This window comes from Vipera berus, assembly GCF_964194415.1.
Source record: "Vipera berus genome assembly, chromosome: 2".
Taxonomy (NCBI): domain Eukaryota; kingdom Metazoa; phylum Chordata; class Lepidosauria; order Squamata; family Viperidae; genus Vipera; species Vipera berus.
Window position 1 is genome coordinate 8,624,659 of NC_138203.1, and position 22,091 is coordinate 8,646,749.

A 22,091-nucleotide genomic window follows, 5' to 3' on the forward strand; every position below is an offset into this window, starting at 1 on the left:
AAATTCCCCCCCCCATCAGGGAAAAAAAAACCCTAAAGGAGTTTCCCCAGCGCCTCGTAAAAAGGTTGAACCACATTTCCCATCATCCCCTGCGAACGATGGGCGTTCCCCGCCGGCAACGCCACTCCGGCTGAAGAACACGCCTCCTTCCTCCCTTGCTCTCCCCTCTCTTATTGGCTCCCTCCTTCCGCGTCGCGCGACCGAGGTGGTGACGCAACGCGGCGCCGTTGGAAGGCGGAAGCGGAAGAGGCGGGGCGCGGTTGGACCGGAGAGACAAGATGGCGTCGCCCCATTACCGAGGAGCGTCGGGAGGAGGGAGCCGGTGGGCCGTCGCCGTCGTCGGTCGCGAGTTATAACTCGGAGACGCCGCGCGGGGCGAGGAGAAGGAGGAGGAGGAGGAAGAGCCACCGCAAGGTCCGAGGCAGAGCCGCCGAAGTGAGTAGGCCTCAGCCGCGGCGTTCTTTTCACTTCTCGGGCGGTGCTGAGGTGAAAGGCCGTTTTCTCCTCAGGGAAGGGGGAAAGCGCGGAGTCTGCGCAGGCGCAGTGCACCCGGGGAGGTGTGACGCCGCCTTGCTCGTCGCCCGGGGTCGTGAGAATCCGGTTCCTCCGGCTTTTCCTTCGGCCCAGCCCTGCCGGAGCGCCCGGCCAGGCTCCCCCGGTCGTTCCCCGGCCCCCTGGATCCGCCCTCCGCGTTGAGATTGGACTCCTCCGGCCCTTGAATGGGCCTCCTGCCTCCCTCTCGGCCCGTCGCAGCCGGATCCGCCCCGCTGAGAAGGTGGCTCCCCTTTGCCTCGCTGCCTTTCTCGAGCCGTATTTGGGGGCGGAGGGGGGGGGGGGCTGCCCGGCCTTCTGTTTCGGGGTGGGGGGAAAAGAGGTTTGGGGTTTCTAAAACACACCTGTTCCACCAGGCTGACCTAGACTGACAGGCATTTTAATTAATTTATATTTAGTATTTTTAATTCATTTTTTAAATTCTCTAATTTTAATTTACTGCACTAATGTTCTCAATTTCATTTTTATCTTGATTTCTGTACTTATTATATGTTTTGTTGTTAGCCGCCCTGAGTCCTTCGGGAGATAGGGCGGGATATAAATCCCATCAATAAATAAATAAATAAATAAATAAAGCCTGACCTTGGCGTGTGTGTGTGTGTGTGTGTGTGTGTGTGTGTGTGTGGATGGGGGCTAGGCAGAGAAGCGGGCAGGTTACTTCCTGGTTTGTGGTTGCTGCTTACTGAAAGGTTTGCGTGGCCTGATTGGTGGCAGGATTCCCCCCCCTACCCCACAATAGTTGGTCTTAAGGAGGCCCCAGCCTTGGATCTGGCTTGGTGCTTGTGGGTGACACTAGCGATCTACTTGCAGGGCCTGGAAATCGGGAAACGGATAGTACGCTTAGGATCAGCCCTGAAGGTTATTAATCAAAAGGGAATGCGGTACTCACAGCTCAGGCCTGGAATGTGCAGTCCTTGGTGCTCTCTGGGCTTGGTTGGTTTTCTTGCAGACGTTTCATGACCCAGCTAGGTAGCATCATCAGGGTTAGAAGGGGTTTGTGGGGAGGAGGAGGAGGAGGAGGGGGGAGATGGGAGGAGGAGGACTGAGGGGTCCTTGGTGCTTTCTGAGCTTGGTGGTTTTCTTGCAGACGTTTCATGACCTGACTAGGTAGCATCATCAGTGCTAGAAGGGAGTGAGGTGTGTGGAGAGGAGGAGTAGGAGGAAAACTGTGGGATCCTTGATGGTCTCTGAGTTTGGTTGTTTTCTTGCAGACATTGCATGACCCAACTAGGTAACCTCATCAGTGCTAGAAGGGAGGAGGAGGCCTGTGTAGTCTTTGTTGCTCTTTGAACTTGGTTGTTTTCTTTCAGTCATTTCATGACCCAATTAGGTAACATCTTCAGCGTGAGAAGGAAGTAGGGTTTGCTGTCTGTTTATATACAAGGGGTTCGCCTGGTCAGCAAATTTATATACAAGTATTTAGCCCTTCCACTCCTGGAGGATATCAAGTTGGAAACCATTTTGACCAGTACAAAAGAATATTTGTAGATCAAAGTTGAACTGTGGGGTCCTTGGTGCTCTCTGAGCTTGGTGGTTTTGTTGCAGGTGTTTCATGATCCAACTACTAGGAAATGTCATCAGTGCTAGACGGGAGTGTCATTTGATCCTTGTTTATGCAGACCAAGATACAGCTATCCTTGACTTAAGACCTCAATTGAGCCCAAAATTTCTGTTGCTAAGCGAGACATTTGTTAAGTGAGTTTTGCCCCATTTTACGACCTTTCTTGCCACAGTTGTTAAGTTAATCACTGCAGTTGTTAAGTTAGTAACATGGTTGTTAATTGAATCTGGCTTCCCTATTGATTTTGCTTATTAGAAGGTCACAAAACGGGATCACCTCAGGACACTGTGACCATCATAAATATGAGTCAGTTGCTAAGCATCTGAAATATTGGAAGATTATAGGAAATGTTGACATTCAAAACTGGCATAATAAATACCTTGAATGCATAAATCTATTTTAATTTATACTATTTTTATATCATATTTTATGTTGCCCTGTAAACCGCCCTGAGTCCTTCGGGAATAGGGCGGTATAAAAATTTAATTAAATAAAAATAAATAAATAAATAATAAAGATGAATTCTATTCTTTAAATTCAGAGGTGAAAAATCTTGCTGTCTTGTGACAGATTTCAGGAACTGTTATGAAAGCTTTTAAATGTTATAATTTATCTGTGGGATGATCCTTGGAAAAGTTAGAAATTGGGGGATATTCATATTATAATATATTCATATTATAATATAATATGAATATTGGAATATGAATAGTACATTCCTTTTGACGTATGTCTGACTGATTTTATTCAGTCCTTCAGTTATTGAGTAACTGCAGATAAGATATTTAAATTTTCCTAAACAACTTGAGCACGGACACTTTTTATAGTACCATACATTATTTCCAATGTAAAGGTGTCTGCATTAACATGCTTCAGGTTCCATTTGACTATTCTGGTTTATATTGCTGCTTACACGTTTATGTATTTTCTACCCCCTTAATTATAGATTAAAAGATCTATATAAATCAGTGTGCTTTTAGGTTTCTGCTAAAGTTTTATTTGCTTGAAACTTCCCTTTAAATTAAGCCATAGTCCACAAACCTATATGTAATACAATTTGTTTAAAGTACAGGTAGTTCTGGACTTAGAATTACATTTGGGATGTACAATTACATTTGGGACCAGAATGCCAGTTGTTGAGTGAAGCAGTTGTTAAGCGAGATGTCACATGACTGACCCTTTATCACAAGTCTGCCATACCTCATTACAGTTTTTTAAGCAATCTTGCCTGTTATTAAGCAGACAGATACTCAGGTAAGGAATGGGAATTGCCTCAGGGAGGTGGGGGAGACCTGCCAGAGACTATTTTGGAATGTCCCTCCGCTGAGCAGCTGAAAATATTCACTGTTGAAAACAGGATTTTCCAGCCTTTGAGAAGAGAGTTACTTTTGTGTGATCTACACTGGAACTTACCACCACCATCCACACACACACACACCTCCAGACATCCTGCGCTCCTTATTTATTGTACTGCCTTTCTGTTGAACAGCTTAAAATCCTACTTGGATTTCAACTCCCTCTGGCCTCTGCGGCTAGCTAAATTCCCTGCTAAAGGAATTCAGCTCTACACCTGCTTGGATTTCAGCAGAAAACTCTTCAGCCAGAGCTGAAAGAGGTCTTTGACAAAATCCAAACAGGCACAGAGAGTTCTTTTAATCAGCCCCCAGAGGCAAGAGGGAGTCCTCTCTGCAGGCAGCAGCAGCTTGCAACTTTTCCTGTCTGCTTCCCCTATGACTTTCTGGGCCAACCGGCAGAGAAAATTCCAAAACGCGATCACATGATTGCAGGGCACTTGGCTACCTATGGCAAATGGGAATAGGTTGCCAAGCACTCAGATCGCAGTCACGAGGTGTTTGTGTGTAATGTTTTGTAATAGCTGGAAGTTCTTTACGGGCCATAAAGCACCTTTTCCGAGGCTGTCTTTCATTTGAACTATGGTTAAGTAAAGTCAGAAGGCAAGGCCTGTCTTTATTGCACAAGACCTTGTTGTCACAGCTGGAATTATTTTTTTACGGTTCTTTTTATTTTTCTATTGGTTAGAATAGGAAAACTAGACTTCCAAAATGCTTACTACAAGAGATTTAAGAGACTTAAAAAGGTAGATTGTGTAACAGTTACAACACACAACAGGTTTTGGAAGTTTGTGATAAATTCTCACTGTGATACGTAAGCTGAACGGCAAATATCCCGGGGTTTACCAAACGGAAGTTTGTTCTCAGTACAAATTTGCTAGGGTAAGCATTAATCGGTAAAATAAAGTAGTCACCTTTTGAAGCCTGACACCTAGTAATCATTCTCAGTCATGAAGATTTCTGAAGACAGATGTGATGCCAGATCTGACTGAAACTTTCCAGGAAAGTTAAGATTGCTAATTAGCAGTGTCAAAAAGTATTTTCAATTTGAATTTGAAACACTTAACTTTAAACGCGAAAAAGAATGTTTTGATCCTTTTGGAAACGTCTTATGCTGAAAGTAGTATTTTGAGCTTCAACGTCTTCCAAAATGATCTATCAGTAAGTCTTGAGAGGAAAAACATTAGTTTTTTATTCAAAATGGGCTGTTTGCCATGCTCTGTGCTGTTTTGGAAAATAATAACAACAGCAATAATTGGGTGGCCTTGGTAGGAACAGCTTCCATCCTGCAATGATATGTGTAGTACCATCAAACATCCACATCTGCCTATCCTAGGTCCTTGGTAAGGACTCAATAGGTAGAGAAAAATGCCAAATCCGAACATCTGGCTGACTGTGCGATGATCAACAATATAATAATGTATTTGCCACCTATTTCTCTGTGGCGCTACTGTAGGCAGCTGGCAACCATAAAAAAAAGAAGAAATAAAAGTTTAAAAAGCAAAAGTAGAATAATAGAATAATAAACAATGCTGTGATTAAGGACTGAGTCATTGCTGCCACGGTTTTCCCCTGGTTATTGTTCCAGTTATAAAATGGATAATTTTGTAAAGTATTTTCTCAAAAGGGCAGAGGTTTTCTTTCTGTGTTTTTTTTTAAAAATTCTTGGCTTTTAGCTTTGCATGAAAGAGATGTCGTAACAGTTTGTCACGTTTCTGGGGATTAAGGATTGTTCAGCATTATGTTCTTGCTGATTAGACCAAATTTGAGATTTATCTTCACCTTTTAATGGGGATAAAGATCACAGTCTTTGATGTTCCCACATTTATCATAACATATGTTATACTAATTCAGTTGCTTAAGGTTAATATCAGATTGGCTAATTCACCCTTCCCGTTTGCAGTTTGAATGCTACAGGTTTTTTTTACCTTTGCTTTGATCTGAAGCATCCCAGTTCAGATTTTTTTTTAACCTCTCTTTCATATAACTGGCACAGTTCCCAATGTTGTCCTCTATGTCAGGGGTGTCAAACTCAATTTCATTGAGGGCCGCATCAGCATTGCAATTGCCCTCAGGGGGCCGGGTGGGTATGGCCAGGGTGGGCGTGGCCTACTGGGTGGGCGTGGCCAGCTCTACATCGTTCGCATCAAGGGTGCCTATGGAGGCCTGGGCAGGAGTGGGACAGATCTGAGGGTCTCTGGCAGAAGGAGGGTCTCTGGGCCAGGGCCAAGGCAGTGGGGGCCGTTCCCTCACTGTTTCCAGGATGGCTTCGCGGGCTGCATGAAACCACTTTGCGGGCCGGATCCGGCCCCCGGGCCTTGTGTTTGACATGTCTGCTCTATGTAGATAGAATTGCTTGTATGCCCTTTTTAATAGTAAGTGCTTTAGGAGCAGCTATTCGATGCTGTGTAAATAAGAGATTCTTACACCCACCCAGAAATAAATTTGGCTAAACATAGACACTGGTTTCAGTTATTTGCCCTTTTAATATGAAAGTACATGGCAAAATAGTACAGAGTTGAAACACCAAATTATTCAATTATTTCTCATTGGCGATTGTTTAGCTAACCAAGTAGAATCCAGTTATCCCTTTTATCCTTGGTTCAAGTCTGTGAGTGTAAATATATGTGGACTGTATGCATCAGAGAAGTTAAATTCCTTGAGCATGATTTTCTTGTATCTTTTCTTGAACGTACATACACCCCTGTATGCTCATAAAGTACTATTTTCTTATAGTACAGTGTCATTTCTGTTCAGTGCTGTAATCACAGCATGGCGTACGATGGGATAAAGCTACATTTTAATGAGCTGGAAAATAGTTGCATAGATTAGAAAATTGATTTTATTACAGGTTGTCTAGCCTAATTTTCCTGTGATAACTTTTTATCAAGACAGTGTAGTGACAGTCGAGCTGGGTGTGTATCAATGCAAGGAATACAGGTGGTCCTCGATTTACAACGGTTTGTTTAGTGACTGAGGTTACAACGGCACTGAAAAAAAGGGACTTATGACCCATTTCTCACACTTGTGACCATTATAGCATCCTCATGGTTACGTGATTTACATTTGTATGCTTGACAGCTGTCTCATATTTGTGACAGTTTCATTTTAATTCCATTTATATCCCGCCCTTCTCCGAAGACTCAGGGCGGCTTACAAGCTTAGCAGTAGCCTTCATTCTATGTATATGCCTGCTTATTAGGGCTTTCACACCCACCCCAAGCGGCATTATTACAAAGTCAGCTTAATTGCCCCCAACAATCTGGGTCCTCATTTTACCTACCTCGGAAGGATGGAAGGCTGAGTCAACCCGACCTCCTGACAAGCAAAGTCAATGGGGAAGCCAGATTCACTTAACAACCGTGTTACTAATTGCTAGGTGCAAAATTCACCTAGCAAAATTTCTCACCACATAAATTCTGGGCTCAGTTGTCATAAGGACTAACTATACTGCGTGCCTTTAAATTTGCTTTACACCGGGTGTAATTTCCTATTTTGAACTCTCTGTTTTCTATCTGTATGAGTGATCATAGAGTAGATAGAGTTCAGCTCCTTATATGGAGATATTGTCTGTCTCTAGGAGGTTAGGGTTTGCATAGAGGTTATGTGAGAGTGGGCACATAGGTTTCTCCATAGTTTTTAGTTTGGATTTTCTACTTTTTAAAGCCAGGTTCTTCGGTTCATGAGATAAGGAGGTCTTTCATTAGCTCCCTTTATTCCACTATAGTCATGGTGAGATAAGCGTTGAAATAAAATGCAGGTAGTCCCCAGGTAGTCCCCAATCACAGTAGGGACCTGCAACTCAGTTGTTAAGTGAAGGGGTACCTAAGCCAGCCTCCCACAGTGTTTATGTTCTTACTCCAGCCCTCCTTGGCTTTACAGACCTGCCATGGTAAATGCAGGGGGTGGTCACAGTTACTTTTTCATACCCATCGTCACTGCAAACAATTGCTAAATGAGGACTCTCTGTAGTTGGTTTTACAAGGAAAGCAGGCATGGGCAGAATAGTTTCTATTTTGCTCCGTATTCCACATTTTCGTCATAGAATCGTAAGCCTAATAGTTTCTCATCCACTGTCACTTATAAGTCAAGTTTACGTTTATCAAGATGTAACCTGAAGATGCAGTACGACTTGCTAATAAGCTTAGGGTTGAACTATAGAGTCATTGATGTCCTCTGAGCTTGTTTGTTTGGAGAGATAGGTAGACTTCGACAATGGCCAGAATTGAGCCCAAACGTTTTGTTGCCAAGCGAGGCAGTTAAGATAGTTTTGCCCCATTTCCCAACCTTTCCTGTCACAGTTGCTAAATGAATCACGCAGGTGGTACGTCAGTGACATGGTTGTTAAGTGAATCTGGTTTCCCCATTGACTTTGCTTGTCAGAAGGTCGCAAAAGGGGATCACGTGACCCTCGGGACACCGCAACTGTCATACATATGAGTCAGTTGCTAAGCATCTGGATTTTGATCTCATGACCATTGGGATGCTGCCAAGGTTGTGAGTGTGAAAAACAAGTGCTGTTGTAACTTCAAACAGTCATTAAACCAGGTTCAGGGTGCTAGTTCTTACCTATAAAGCCCTACATGGCCTAGGCCCGGGATACTTACAGGACCGTCTGCTGCCAGGAACGACTTCCCTCCGCCCTGTGCGCTCACACAGAGAGGGTCTCCTCAGGGTGCCGTCGGCTAGACAGTGTCAGCTGGCGACCCCCAGGGGGAGGGCCTTCTCTTTTGGGGCGCCGGCCCTTTGGAATCAGCTCCCCCGAGAACTTCGGATGTCCCCAGATCTCCGGTCCTTTCGTCGCGACCTAAAGACGTATCTTTTCCAACTGGTCGACCTGGACTGAGGATGGGGGTTTTTAATATTGTTTTAATTTATTGGTTTTAGTAATTAATTATGGGGCTTTGTAATTTAATTCTTTTTTAAATATTTGTATTACTGTTTTTTTATAGCTGTTTTATTGTGAGCCGCCCTGAGTCCTTTGGGAGATAGGGCGGCATATAAGTCCCATAAATAAATAATAAATAAATAAATGGACTGTTGTAAGATGAAGACTACCAGTATTTCACATCCAAGTAGGGTAATGTCATCAGTATGGGGTTTTTCCCCCTACTGATATACACTAGCTTGCACTGCCAGTGGTGATGGTTTTCTCCTTGGTAGCTCTAAGATTAGGTTATTGTTTTCTGCTTGTTTATCAGGTATTAATCCCTGCTTATCTAAGTGTTGGTTCCTGGAGAGTGTGTGTTCTGGTCTCTTTGTTTCCTACTTAGCTTTTTTATTAGCTCATATGAACAGTGTGTAAGTGTGATTTATTTCCAAGTGTCAATTGTTGGCCAGTTTGTCTGAATGCCAAGCTTCTAGGAATTCCGTAACATTTTGGGATTTAGCTTGGTTTAGAATGCTCACAGTTTACAGTTGAAACTATGGTTGAAACTGTCCATTTGTTGTGAGATTTAGGAGTTTTCGTTGTGTCTTCTGGCCGCTAGTTGGTGCATGGATGCGCTCTGCTAGTTTTCTGCCTGTCCTACATAGGTGAGATTGGCAGCATATAAATAATAGTAGCTGATACGGAATGGAATGGAACGGAATAGAATAGAATAGAAAATATGGAATAGAATAGAAAATATGGAATGGAATGGAATGGAATGGAATAAATAGAATAGAATAGAGTAGAGTAGAGTAGAGTAGAGTAGAGTAGAGTAGAGTAGAGTAGAATAGAATAGAATAGAATAGTTAACTGAGTCACTACACTTGTCAGTAACCCGGTTATTAATTGAATCTGGTTTCCACGCTGAGTTTGCTTGTCAGAAGGTCCCAAAAGCTGAGCATGTGACCCCAGGACACCGCAACCATCATAAATATGAATCAGTTGCCGAGCGTCCGAATTTTGACCACGTGACTGCAAAGGTCGTGTGCAAAACTATCATAAATCCTTTTTTCAGTGTTGTAATTTTGAACAGTCACTAAACCAATGTTTGTAAGTCAAGGACTACCTGTATCTTGGGGAGAATTTCAAGATGCTGTTACCCAGGTTTTAGCTCTGTCTCATCTTGTACCAAACAGTAAAGGCAGGATTATTTTGAGTTTCTTTCCCACGCTTCATTCAGCCTCTGAATTGTGTAATGTTTTTTGCAAGTTCCTCCTTAACAGTTATTTCATATATTTCCCCAAGGTGCTTTCCATATTCCTTTACAGAGGGGAAAGGAGGTGGGGCAGAGAGCCTTTGTCCTTCTTGCTTTTTCCTTTTAATTTGATCTGCCTGGTGCTTTTGCCCGTCAGCTTTCAAGTCTCATAACATATGGCAGCTTGCAGTTGAAGAGTTGGACATGCTGACTTAGTGCTGTAAGTAAGCCTTTTCAAATCCGTGCCTCGGTTACCGATCTCATGTCTGTTCTTCAACTTCTTCATTGTTCAAGGTGGTGAAAGGTTTTCTGAACATCTCCTGAGGTAAATGCCTTGGTAATTCCTTATGGTTAGTACAGTTAAATCAGCGGAACAGCTCGCCTTCAGAGGTTGTGGGCGCTGCATCACTGGAGATTTTTAAGAAGAGACCGGACAGCCATTTGCCCAGAATGGCATAGGTCTCCTGCCGGAGTAGCGGGTTGGACTAGAAGACCTCCAAGGTCCCTTCCAGCTGTTCTTATTCTGTAAAGGAGAATTTCCTTAGGGAGTCCATGGAAATATTTTATTGACTTTAGTATTTAGCATTTAGCATTTACCTAACCCTAGCAGTGTACTAGGGACGCGGTGGCTCAGTGGGTTAGGATGCTGAGCTTGTCGATCAAAAGATCGGCAGTTTGGCGGGTCGAATCCCGAGTGCCGCGTAACAGGGTGAGCGCCGGTTACTCGTCCCAGCTTCTGCCAACCTAGCAGTTCGAAAGCACGTAAAAATGCAAGTAGAAAAATAGGGACCACTCCGGTGGGAAGGTAACAGCGTTCCGTGCACCTTTGGCGTCTAGTCATGCCGGCCACATGACCACGGAGACGTCCTCGGACAAGCGCTGGCTCTTCGGCTTTGAAACGGAGATGAGCACCGGCCCCTAGAGTCGGAAACGACTAGCACGCATGTGCGGGGGAACCTTTACCTTTTTAGCAGTGCACCACTTCGATTTTGCTTAAACCTGCAGATAGCTTTAAAAAAAAAAAGAGCCATGGCAACTGGACCAAAGTTTATAAAACTGAGATGTTTCATTACTCACCCAACTAACTTCTTTAGTCAAAATGAAAATTTTGAGTAGGCAGAGAGTTGTCTGGTTTTGAATAAACTTTGCTCCAGCTGCCATGATGTAACCCTTTTTAGGGTGCTTTTGGCCTGGATGACTGAGTCTTCATTTACATCTTAAAACTGTAGAGGTAGCAGATTTTAATAAGTTCAGTTGTAGTGAAAAACCGGATCTCACGGGAGGGAACGCCCTCCTTCTCAAAGGAGGTAGTAGTAAAAGCAAGCTTCCAAAGGGGGGGGGTAGCACTCGGAGAAGCTAAAGCTAAGTGCTGATTTGAGGAAGGTGGAGGGAAGGACACATACAGGAAATAGAAAGAGGAACAGGTTATAAAGGAAGGCTATAAAGGAGGAGAACGGATAAATAACCTGGACTGCAGAACTGGTATCAAAAGTGCCACCTTGATGACTGCGTCCAATTTTCAGCCTCACACTTAAGAAGGGTTCAGAGAAATCAGAACAGATTGAAGACTCAGAAAGGGGATGGATGAACTAGGCCAGGGGTAGGCAACCTTGGCTCTTTTATGACTCATGGACTTCAACTCCCAGAATCCCTGAGCCAACGCGGCTCAGCTTGGAAACCTCTCTCTTTTCCCCTCAGTATGGCTGGCTCAGGAATTCTGGGAGTTGAAGTCCACGAGTCATAAAAGAGCCTAACCTTAATGACCACAATTGAGCCCCAGATTCCCACTGCTAAGCGAGACAGTTTTTAAGTGAATTTTGCCCCACCTTTCTTGCTATAGCTGTTAAGTGAATCCCTGCAGCTGTCAAGTTAGTCACATGATTGTTAAGTGAACCCGGCTTCCCCGTTGACTTTGCTTGTCAGAAGGTCACAAAAGGTGATCACGTGACCCCAGGACCCCACATAAATACATGCCATTTGCCAAGCGCCCAAATTTTGTTGCACCACGGGGATGCTACAACAGTCATAAGTGTAAAAAATGGTTGTAAGTCAGCTTTTTCACTGCCACAGAAGCTTGGCGCAGTCACTATACCATTGTAAGTCGGGGGCTATCTGGGATTTTTTAAAATTCTCCTTAAGAGACAGTTCGATAGCTCAAAATTAATTGAGGTGACTCCAAGGTTATTGTTGGAAGGCCTGGAAGAAGGTTAGGGACAGATCATCATGGACAAAAATGCGTTCACGAGCACTGGCTTAAGATGGTTGTTCTCCAGCAGATCAGGACTGCCCTAAGTTTCCTGGTTCATCTGGAATTAGACCAGCAAACGTCATTCTCATGGTTTGCCCCAAACCATGAATACAGCCATTGTTGTGTGAATACAGCTATTGGCCTGTGTATTTTGTGGTATCTGGTTGATTGTCCTTGCAGATTGCACAGACCAGGTCCTCAATATGGTTTGTTTTAGTGTAATGTTATTGCATGAACACCACAGATTTTGCCAACCCAGATTTAAAGTTTCCTGAGCTGAGCTCCAGTCTAAGCACCACAGTTGCTCGTTTAATCATCCCCAAAAGATTTTTTTTTAAATGTTTGGACTGCCAAGGAGTGTCAGGAAATAGCTTGAATAGCGGCATCTTCTCATAATTCTTGGGTTTGGGGGTGTATGCCAAGAACAAAGAAGCCTACTTACAAGGAGAGTCACCACATCTCCGAAATCTGCAGTGGGCTGGGGTTGGGAACAAAAAGGCCTTTGAGCTGAGACTGAATAGAACCTTTTAAAGTTCTATTTCTCCCATGTTTGGGCTACTGGGACGCTATCAAATGGCAAAGCTCATAAGATCCCATGTTTAGTTCGTTTTCACTTGACAAATAGATGGAGGGATTCCCGTGAAAATACAAGAGTTAAAGGGCTGTCGAAGGCCTTCTAATTGTGTTTCACTTCCCCAGAATCCTTAAGAGGTTTGTAGAAACCGAATGCTGCCTTGTACACAGCTCCAATGAGGCTGAAAGGAGGCGATAGTCTTTATAGGTGGTACTCAAGTTACAGCGATTTGTTTAGTGACCATTCAAACAGAGCTGAAACGTACATAGCTTATTTCCGTTTTTCATCCTTTCGACCATTGCAGCCTCCCCCGTGATCACGTGATCAAAATCTGGAGGCTTGGAAACTGGCATGTACTTTTGACAGTTGCAGTGTCCTGGGACCACGGGATCCCCTTTTGGGAGCTTCTGACAAGCAGAGTCAATGGGGCAGCCAGATTCACTTAACAGACCCTGTTCCAAACCAGCAGCTACAGCGTTTCACTTCAACGACTGCCACAAAGAAGGGTCGCAAAATAGGGCAAAACTCACATTCGCTTAGTCATGGAAACTTTGGGCTCAATTGCAGTCGTAAACCGAAGACTCCCCATAGTACAAAATTGGGTAGCCACGGGAAGACAACCGGAACTTAATGTTTCCTGCACAAGATCGATTTCACCTGGAAGCATAAGTAGAAAAAAAAAAGTATTGAAAATTAAATGATTTGGTGACCAAATCTAAAAAGAAAGTATATGGGCAGGAAGTCGAGGATGGAAGTGGGATGGACTGGTTCCTTAAACAAGGAAGAGCAACTCAGGATGCAGCTGGGGGGCGGGGCGGGATCCTTTCCCAGCGTTTCTGTCCTTCATTGATTGCAACAGCGAAGCAGAGAGCCTTCCCTTTGTCTGTCTGTCTGTCTGTCTGTCTGTCTGTCTGTCTGTCTGTCTGTCTGTCTGTCTCTCTCTCTCTCTCTCTCTCTCTCTCTCTCTCTCTCTCTCGTCTAGCTTCTTGCTGTCATTTTCTTTGGTTTGACTGGGCCACGTGCTTTGAAAGTAGCCGGCAGAAAGGAGGCTGGGCCATCTCTTCTCCCTAGCGGGACCTTCCCTGCGGTTTATATTGAGGGATGCCGGCCTAGCCGGCTCCTAAAGACTCCAGGATATCTCTAGCTTGATGCTAACTCATATTCCAAGTTTTAATGAAAACGAATATGAAAAAAAATCCGATTAAATCATTGTATTGCATACAATTCAATAACTTCTGAAAATGAACTCTCTGCACAAACACTAAATAATTCATATCCTATCAGACGAGAAATATATATTACTAGAAACAATTGTAGTTCCCTGCTGACTAATGAATAAACCATGATTTAAAGCATTCAATTGATGCCACCTGATCAGCGATTTAAATAAAATCCACCCTGGTTTGCCACTTTAGTGGGATTTCTGTTTTATTTTCGTGTCTGTCCTTATAAGCCCTCCAACTTGTGTGTCTGTGTGTGTGTGTGTGTGTGTGTGTGTGTACACACACACAAAATTCAGTGGAATTAAAACCAGTCTATTGCTGAAGAGGTAATTTGATGTACAAATTGCCTATTCTGTGTTCAGTTAGAAATGTACATTAATGGGAAAATAATTATTGCAATATTGAATTAATATTGTGGTTATATTATCCAGAGGTACCAACTCTTCTCAGAATGTTTTCTGTTCAACTAAATCCTGTACTTTGCTTCTTCTTGCCAATATAGCATGGTGAGGCCTGCATATGCATATCTTTGAACAACGGTACTTGCTAAAGTGATAAAAGCTCTTCCATTCACACTTACTGATTACAGGTAGTCCTTGACTTATGACTACAATTAAGACCAAAATTTTGGTTGCTAAGTGAGACAGTTGTTAAGTGAGTTTTGCCCCATTTTACAACCTTTCTTGCCACCGTTGTTAAGTGAATCCCGGCGGTTGTTAAATTAGTAACACAGTTGTTAAAGGAATCTGTCTTCCCCATTGCGTTTGCTTGTCAGAAGGTAGCAAAAGGGGATCACTTGACCCCTGGACACTTCAACCATCGTAAATACAAGCCAGTTGACAAACACCTGTAGCTCGATCAAGGGGATACTGCAATGGTCGTAAGTGTGAAAAACGGTCATAAGTCACTTTTTTCCGTGCCATTGTAATTCTGGCCACTAAGTGATTTTAAGTTGAGGGTTGCTTGTGCTAGATTCTGGACTAGTGTAGAGGGATCTGTGCTGGCTACCTCTAGGTCACGGGTGTCAAAAGTCGCCGCGTCACATGACTGGCCACGACATATCGCGACGTTTTGTATTGCCGGAGCTGGAGTGGGCGTGGCCTCTTTAAGGTGCAACCGGCCCGTGGACCGGCAGTTTGCCACCTCTGCTTTAGGTCTTGATTTTGGTGTTTGAATGGCTCATATTTGAAACACGATGAATTAGTCCACATTTTAAGAAGGACAAAGTTACTGTTAGTGCACAGCCCCTAAGAAATGCAATTCCTAATTTGGACTGATTGATGGTAAGATTTGAAGGAAGCTTTCAAAAGAATGCAGTGATAATCGGCCTTTCGAGATTAAGGCTAAAACATACGAAGAACGATTACAGGAACCGGGCATGGCTACTCTAGTGAAGAGAAGGACCAGGGGAGACAAGATAGCTGTTTTCCAATACTTGAGGGGCTGTCACAGAGAGGAAAGGGTCATACTGTTTTCCAAAGCACCTGAAGGCCAGACAGGGAACAATGGATGGAAACTGATCGAGGAGAGATTCAACCTAGAAAAATTTCCTGACAGTTAGACAATCAACCAATGGAACAGATTGCCTTCAGATGTTGTGGGAGCTTCAACATTGGAAGCTTCAACATTGGAAGCTTTCAAGAAGAGACTGGACTGCCGTCTGTCAGAAATGGTGTAGGGCAGAGGTCCCCAACGATTTGGGCACCAGGGACCGGTTCTGTGGAGAGAGGTTTTTCTGCGGACCGGAGGGTGCGTGATTTTGTGTGCTGCCTGCATCTTGTGGATGAGGCTTTGCTTGTTTGTGCGGCCTGCTTGCTGGCATGCCATGGACCGGTAGTGGTCTGCGGACCAGGGGTTGGGGACCCCTGGTGTAGGGTTTCCTGCTTGGGTGTGGGGTTGGACTAGAGATGACCTACAAGGTCCCTTCCAACTCAGTTATTCTAATTCTAATAGCTTATAACCCACTAGATACCTGGATGGACTTTAAGTTAGACTAGGATACTGATGGTGAACCTTTTGGGCTCAATGTGTCAAAAATTTAGAAAATGCCTAATTTGACTCTGCCTCTCTCTCCCTCTCTCTTTCTCTCCTATCTCTCTCTCTCTCTCCTCACTAGGGTGTGAAAAGCATGTAGTTGAAAACCACATGGGCATGTCCACATAGCCGCCAGCAGCAAAGCTGCACTGTTAAGTTTGAATAATCTCATTTGCAGGATATCTGGGCCAGTCCAATCAGCTGTCTGGGCAGAGCACCGCTCTCTTAATCTGACTTAGAGTTAAAACGGATACCCGAGAATCAAAAGTTAAATCCAAAACCATACAGTATTATAAAAAGCAGGGCTTTGAGGAATACCCGCTGCAAGCATTAAGCTGAACCAATACCTACAGTGGAGTTTGTCATATGCTGGGTTATAACTGTGAAGGTTGCTAACTGTGCTTTTTTAAAATGTCTTTCAGATTCTCAATGGCTTCTAAGAAGTCGGGGTCTGATTTTCATGGTAAGTGAATGGCAAGGGCTGGATGTAGTTCCTCCATGGTTGTTAAATGAAGGATTCTGACCACGGGATTTAATTATTCATGGAAACTTAATAGGCTTTATAGGTTGTCTTTGACAATTGAGACCAACATATCCATTGCTAAGCAAGACACTTGTTAAGTGAGTTTTGCCTGGTTTTGCCACAGTAGAACTAGCAATAGCACTTAGACTTACCATGTTTCCCCAAAGGTAAGGCCTACACCAACAAGCCCTAGCTTGTTTTTTGGGGGTGGGCCTAATATAAACCTTGTTCCAAAAATAAGCCCTAGTTTTGGGGCGCAAGGCACACACCTAAAAATCAAGCTGGGGTGGGGGTGTAGAGCTGCCCCACCCACCCCGCACCCACTCACCTTGCACCAGGCTTCTCCTTGTGGGCCCACTTCTTCTGAGGCCGCTTCTGCAGCCAGGCTTGCATTTCTCAGTCACAGGGCTTTCCGGAAGGCCCGTGCAGCCAAGAACCGAGCTGTGGATTCAATCCACAGCTTGATTCTGCAAGACCTCAGCAGACGAGCACCAGGCTATGGATTGAATCCATAGCTCAGTACTCAGCTGCTTAGGCCTTCTGGAAAGGCCGGACTGTAACATGAAGGCCCGAATGCAGCTGCACAACTTCGGCCCCAAAAGAAGTGGACCGGCTGGGTAGAGCTGTCAGTGCCAGAAGTGAGGTAAGGCCTATCCCAAAAATTAGACCTGATGCCTCTTTTGGAGGCCAAAAAAGGAGACCTGGTCTTATTTTCGAGGAAACATGGTATATACCTCTTCAGAGTACTTTACAGCCCCCTCTAAGTAGCTTAGAGAGTCAACATGTGGCCCCACACAATCTGGGTCCTGATTTTACCAACCTTGGAAGGACAGAAGGCTGAGTCAACTTTGAGCCGGTGAGACTCGAACTCCAGGCTGTGGGCAGTGAGTTAACCTGCAGTGCTGCGTTCCAACCATTGTGCAACCAGGTCTTAGTACTTAAGTGACTCACTTCAGTAGTTAAGTTAGTCACATGGTTAGTCATTAATCCTGGCTTCCCCATTAACTTTGCTTGTCACAAAAGGGGGATGACATGACCCCAGCACACTGCGACCGTCATAAATATGAGCCAGTTGTCAAGCATCCGAATTTTGATCACGTGACCGCAGGGATGCTGCAACGGTTGTAAGCGTGACAAAATGGTCCTAAGTCTCTTCTTTCAGCGCTGTTGTAACTGAGTGGTTGTAAGTTGAGGACTGGCTGTACACTGAAGCGGTGACCATTTTGCAGATGTGCAAGTTGCCAGAGGAATTTACAGCAGGTTGGAAATGAGCAGATCGAGATTTGAGGGATCAAATGACAACAGGGAACAGCTCAAGCCAGATAAATCTTGTCAGTTGAATCCAAGCAATCTGGAGAACGAGCCACTTTTGCAAGTCAGTTCCCGAGATGGGACCAAACGACAGAACTGGCGCTCTGCCTTGGGTCGCCTCCTTCTCAGGCACCTGTAACTCGAGATGGCAAGAGGCATTACGGGTAGCCCATAATATCCCATTTTGTGTTACAGTCTGGCATATTTGTGCAGTCTGGCTGGGCTTAACCTTCGAAACGGCCTAGTAGCTGCTCATCATAATAAGCATCCTTAGTCTGGAAAAAGCAGGAGAAAATGCTGCGATTTCTTAAGTTTTCTCTCGAAGCATCATGAGCTCTCGAAGCCTTGTGGACGATGTTCCACAAGGAGGGAGTCGCCACAGAGAAGGCCCTTCTTCTTGATCCCAGCAGATGGGCCTCCTTAAGAGAGGGGATCCATAACATTCCCTGCCTCTCCGCTCTTGGAGGGTTGGGTAGAGAGGGCCGGGGGAAGCCTGATGCCTTCGCCAGACTCTAGACTGGCTCTTAAGCTTTCAGCTCTAGACTGAGTCAAAAAGTTTTAACCATTGTACCACACTGAGCAAACTGGATAAGTAGATCAGGGCTTTTCAACCTTTTCACCCGTTGTACCACTTTTAGGATATGGCAACATCCGAGTACCACCAGTCACCTAGCAAGGTGTCAAAAAATTGATCACCAAAAAAAAAAAAAGGAAAAAAGTGATGAAGTACAGGTAGTCCTCGACTTACAACAATTAGCTTAGTGACTGTTCGAAGTTACAATGGCACTGAAAAAAGTGCCCCACAAGCCACAGCCGAGCAAGACACCTGCCTGCCCGCCCGGCGGCGCTCTTCCTCCTGTCTGAGGTTTTCATTGTTGTGAGCATTTCTGTTGAGGATTGGCAGCGGGGGTGGGGTGGGGGGCTGTTTGGTTTTTATTTCTCCCCCTCTGCTGGGTGGTTGCAGCAGGTTTTGGTCACTTCACATGACCCTGGGACACTGTGACCGTCATAAATATGAATCAGTTGCCAAGCCTCTGAATGTAAATCACAAGACCCTGGAGATGCTGCAACATTCCAGCTGATCGGCGCTTCTTCTGGGCTCAAAAGCACCGGGATCAGCGCCGAGCTCCAGCTGGATCCTGGCGCTGATCCTGGCGCTTCCGCTGAGCCCTGACAGCCCTGCAGCTCCAGCCATGTTTCGCTCAGGCTTGTGCGGTGCTGCCACCGGTCCAGCTCATTCCCCTCCCCCGCTACCACTTTTCTAGGATGGTCGTGTACCACCTGCCAGGTGCCAATGTACCACAGGTGGTACCCGTGCCACTGGTTGAAAAGCGCTGAAGTAGAAGATCTACGTTGATCAATATCTGCTAAATCACTATCTGTCTTCTTCCTTTCAGGGCTGGTCAGTTACCTTGACGATGTTCCATTTAAGATAGGAGAAAAGTTCAGAAGACCAGCTAAAGTTGGCTTGCCCGTTGGTTTCTACTTGCCAGACTCTCCACAACTGATAAGGGAAGCCCAGGTGAGTCATAGATTCTGAACAATTTTTTTAACATGGTGCTTTCACCTGTTTAACCCGCTGAGTCACAATTAGGAAAAAAAAATAGTACATTGAAAGATGGCTGGTTTCTAACTGACATCTCTCAATTAAAACTCACTGCAGTCTAAAGCCCTTCTCTCGTTGACCTCGTTGGGCCCATTCCTTCCGTTTCCGTAAAAGAGATCCGTTCGTTTTGTCTGCGTCTCCGCCGTGTTGTTTGTAGAAGCCAAATAACAAAACAGTAGATCCGCAGCCCAAGTTGTCTGTATATATTTGTTAATCATCAGGGAGAACGTCTGTAGAAGTTGCAGTTGAAAGGCGGAGATCCTCTTTCGTTTGAAGTTCCTCTTTCTTTGGAAGATTTTCCGATTGGTGGGTAAATGGTCTGATGTGTCCTCACAGCCACGCTGTTTTGAGTTCATGCTTGGTCTTTGCAAAAGTTATCTTAATAAGGGCTCCTTATCTGGTTCTCAGTAAACCACCCAAAAGGATCTGACGGTGCCTTTTATCAATAGGTGCTTTTCCTTCGGAGGAAATATCTTAGCTCTCGGAGTTTCCCAACGCAAAGTCCTTGGGTGCTCTCTGAGCTGGGTGATTTTCTTGCAGACGTTTCATCATCCCAACTAGGTAATGTCATCAATGCTAGAAGAGAGTGGGATTTGCTCTTATTTTATATACTAGTATATAAAAATGAGAGGAAACCCCACTCCTTTCTGATGCTGACGATGTTATCCAGTTTGACAAGGAAACGTCCGCAAGAAAACAACCAAGCTCAGAGAGCACCAAGGACCCCACAGTCCTTCTCCTCCTTTTCCTCCTCCCTCCCCCACATATCCCCTCCCTCCTAGCACTGTTGATGTTCCCTAGTTGGGTCATGAAAGGTCTGCAAGAAAGCAACCAAGCTCAGAGAGCACCCAGGACCCCTTGGTCCTCCTCCTCCTCTCCGCAAATCCCCTCCCTCCTAGCACTGATGATGTTCCTTAGTTGGTTCATGAAACATCTGCAAGATAACCAACAAGCTCAGAGAGCACCCAGGACCCCACAGTCCTCCTCTTCCTCCTCTCCTCCCTCTCCCTCCTCTTCCACCTCTTCCTCCTCCCCCCCCCCCGTCTACCACCACCACTCCTTCATTTTTCAATATCCCCCCTCCCTTCTAGCACTGATGATGTTACCCAGCTGGGTCATGAAACGTCTGCAAGAAAACCACCAAACTCAGAGACCACCAAGGACCCCTCAGTTCTCCTCTTTCTCTTTCTCCTTCTCTCCTTTATTTTCTCCCCCTCCCTCTTCTTTTTCCTCCTCCTCCCTCTCTTTTTACTTCCTCCTCCTCCTCCTCCTTCATTTCTCAATCCCCCCTCCCTTCTAGCACTGGTGATGTTACCCAGCTGGGTCACGAAACATCTGCCAGGAAACCAAGTTCAGAAAGCATCCACGACCCCACACTTCAGCCCTGAGCTACAGATCTTCTCTTCTATTGGTTCTCCAGCCGGTTACCCTGATTCCTTTCTCTCTTTTTCAGTATGACTTCTCCCTCGAAAAGAAAACAATTGAGTGGGCCGAGAACATTAAAAGAATGCAAGCCGTCCAGGAAGAAAGCGAGCGGAAAGCTAAGGAGGCCTTAGCCAATGTGAAGGTGGCCTCGGAGGAGCAGCGCGCCGAGGGTTGTGTCCCAGGGGCTGCCCTGCCTCTCCCCTTCAACCCCATCCTGGCCGGCCTGCATCACAACTCCATCCTTACTCCCACCCCAGCCGACAGCCGTGCTCTGAAGCAGAAAGTCTTGAGCCCCTCTCACACCAAGGCCGACTTCAACCCGGCAGACTTTGAGTGCGAAGAAGACCCTTTTGACAATCTGGAGTTGAAGACGTTAGACGATAAGGAAGAGCTGAAGAACATCCTTCAGATCCACGTCGACACCAGGGGGCCCATCGTCGCCCAACTGCTCGACCACGGCTTGCCCAGAGGGGCATCTCAGTCGGTTTTGCAAGACCAGGAGATCTTGGCCTCTCTGGAAAGGGCGACTTTGGACCTCAAGCCCCTGCACAAGCCCAACGGTCTGGTGGCCTTGCCTCAGCTGGGCGGGCGCGAGAAGATGTCCCTGCCGTCCAAAGGGTCCCTCTCGCCCGTCACGTCGGTGAGCAACATCAAATCCCTCTGCTTTCCAAAGCTGGATCTGGACGAGAGCGAGCTGCAGACGGCAAGACTGGCAAACGCCTACCGTATGCCCAACGGCACTCTCCTCGGCTCTTTACCGGACAAAGCCAACGAACTGAATGGACATCACGCGATCGGGGCTTCCACCTTCAGTGCGGACCCTGGCCTGGACCCTCGAACGTTATCCTCCGGTTCCAGAGGTCCTTCCCAGCCCGCCTCCGTAGCATGCACAGAAGACATTCCGGACCTCGCTACAAGCACAGCGGTGAGCACTGCACTCTGCGGGCAGAGAAGAGGGGGAGGGGGGCTGTATTTTTCCCCCCCTTTCACAATTTTTATTGTGTTCAAAAGATTAAAATGCAAAATCCAAAGGGGGAGGGGGGAAATCAGACACACACAAACAAAAAAACTGGACAAAAGCCATATATTTTGTGGCTGTTTTGTGCAAAATAAAGCTGTGTTCCCTAATTGGGACTGAATTTTGGAAGGCTGAAACTAAGTGGCTGATGGAATCCAGATAAATGCTCGACTTATGACCACTCGTTTAGTGACCGAAGTTACAGTGGCACTGGAAAAAAGGGACTCCTCACCATTTCTCACATTTATGGCTGTTGGAGCCTCCCTCTGGTCACATGATCAACTGGCTCGTATTTATGACAGTTGCAGTGCCCCGGGGTCACGTGATCCCTTTTTGCAACCAAAAATCAATGATGGGGGGGAGTCAGATTCCTTTACAACTGTGTTAGTAACAACTGCAGTGAATCACTTAACAGCTGTGGCACGAAAAGTCATCAAGTGGGGCAAAGCTCATTTAACACTTGTCCCGTTTAGCACCCGAAATTTAGGGCTCAATTGTTGTAAGTTGAGGACTACCTGTACTTCTGTTACTTTGGGGGAAAT

General features: G+C 45.5%; 1 protein-coding gene across 4 annotated transcripts in view; it reads left to right on the plus strand.

The window, feature by feature from the left end:
• The first annotated feature begins 265 nt into the window (after positions 1 to 265).
• UBAP1 (ubiquitin associated protein 1) overlaps positions 266 to 22,091 on the plus strand; it is a 33,519-nt gene continuing 11,693 nt past the window's right edge. For 2 of the 4 annotated variants that reach the window (XM_081319231.1, XM_081319234.1), the window contains exons 1-4: positions 266 to 435; positions 16,089 to 16,129; positions 18,898 to 19,022; positions 20,560 to 21,456. In XM_081319231.1, the coding sequence (XP_081175357.1) occupies positions 16,096 to 16,129; positions 18,898 to 19,022; positions 20,560 to 21,456 (1,056 nt within the window). In that variant the 5' untranslated portion in view covers positions 266 to 435; positions 16,089 to 16,095. Of the gene's footprint in view, positions 436 to 469; positions 487 to 9,785; positions 9,808 to 16,088; positions 16,130 to 18,897; positions 19,023 to 20,559; positions 21,457 to 22,091 lie in introns of those variants that run through there. The other 2 variants (XM_081319233.1, XM_081319232.1) reach the window with 2 other exon arrangements.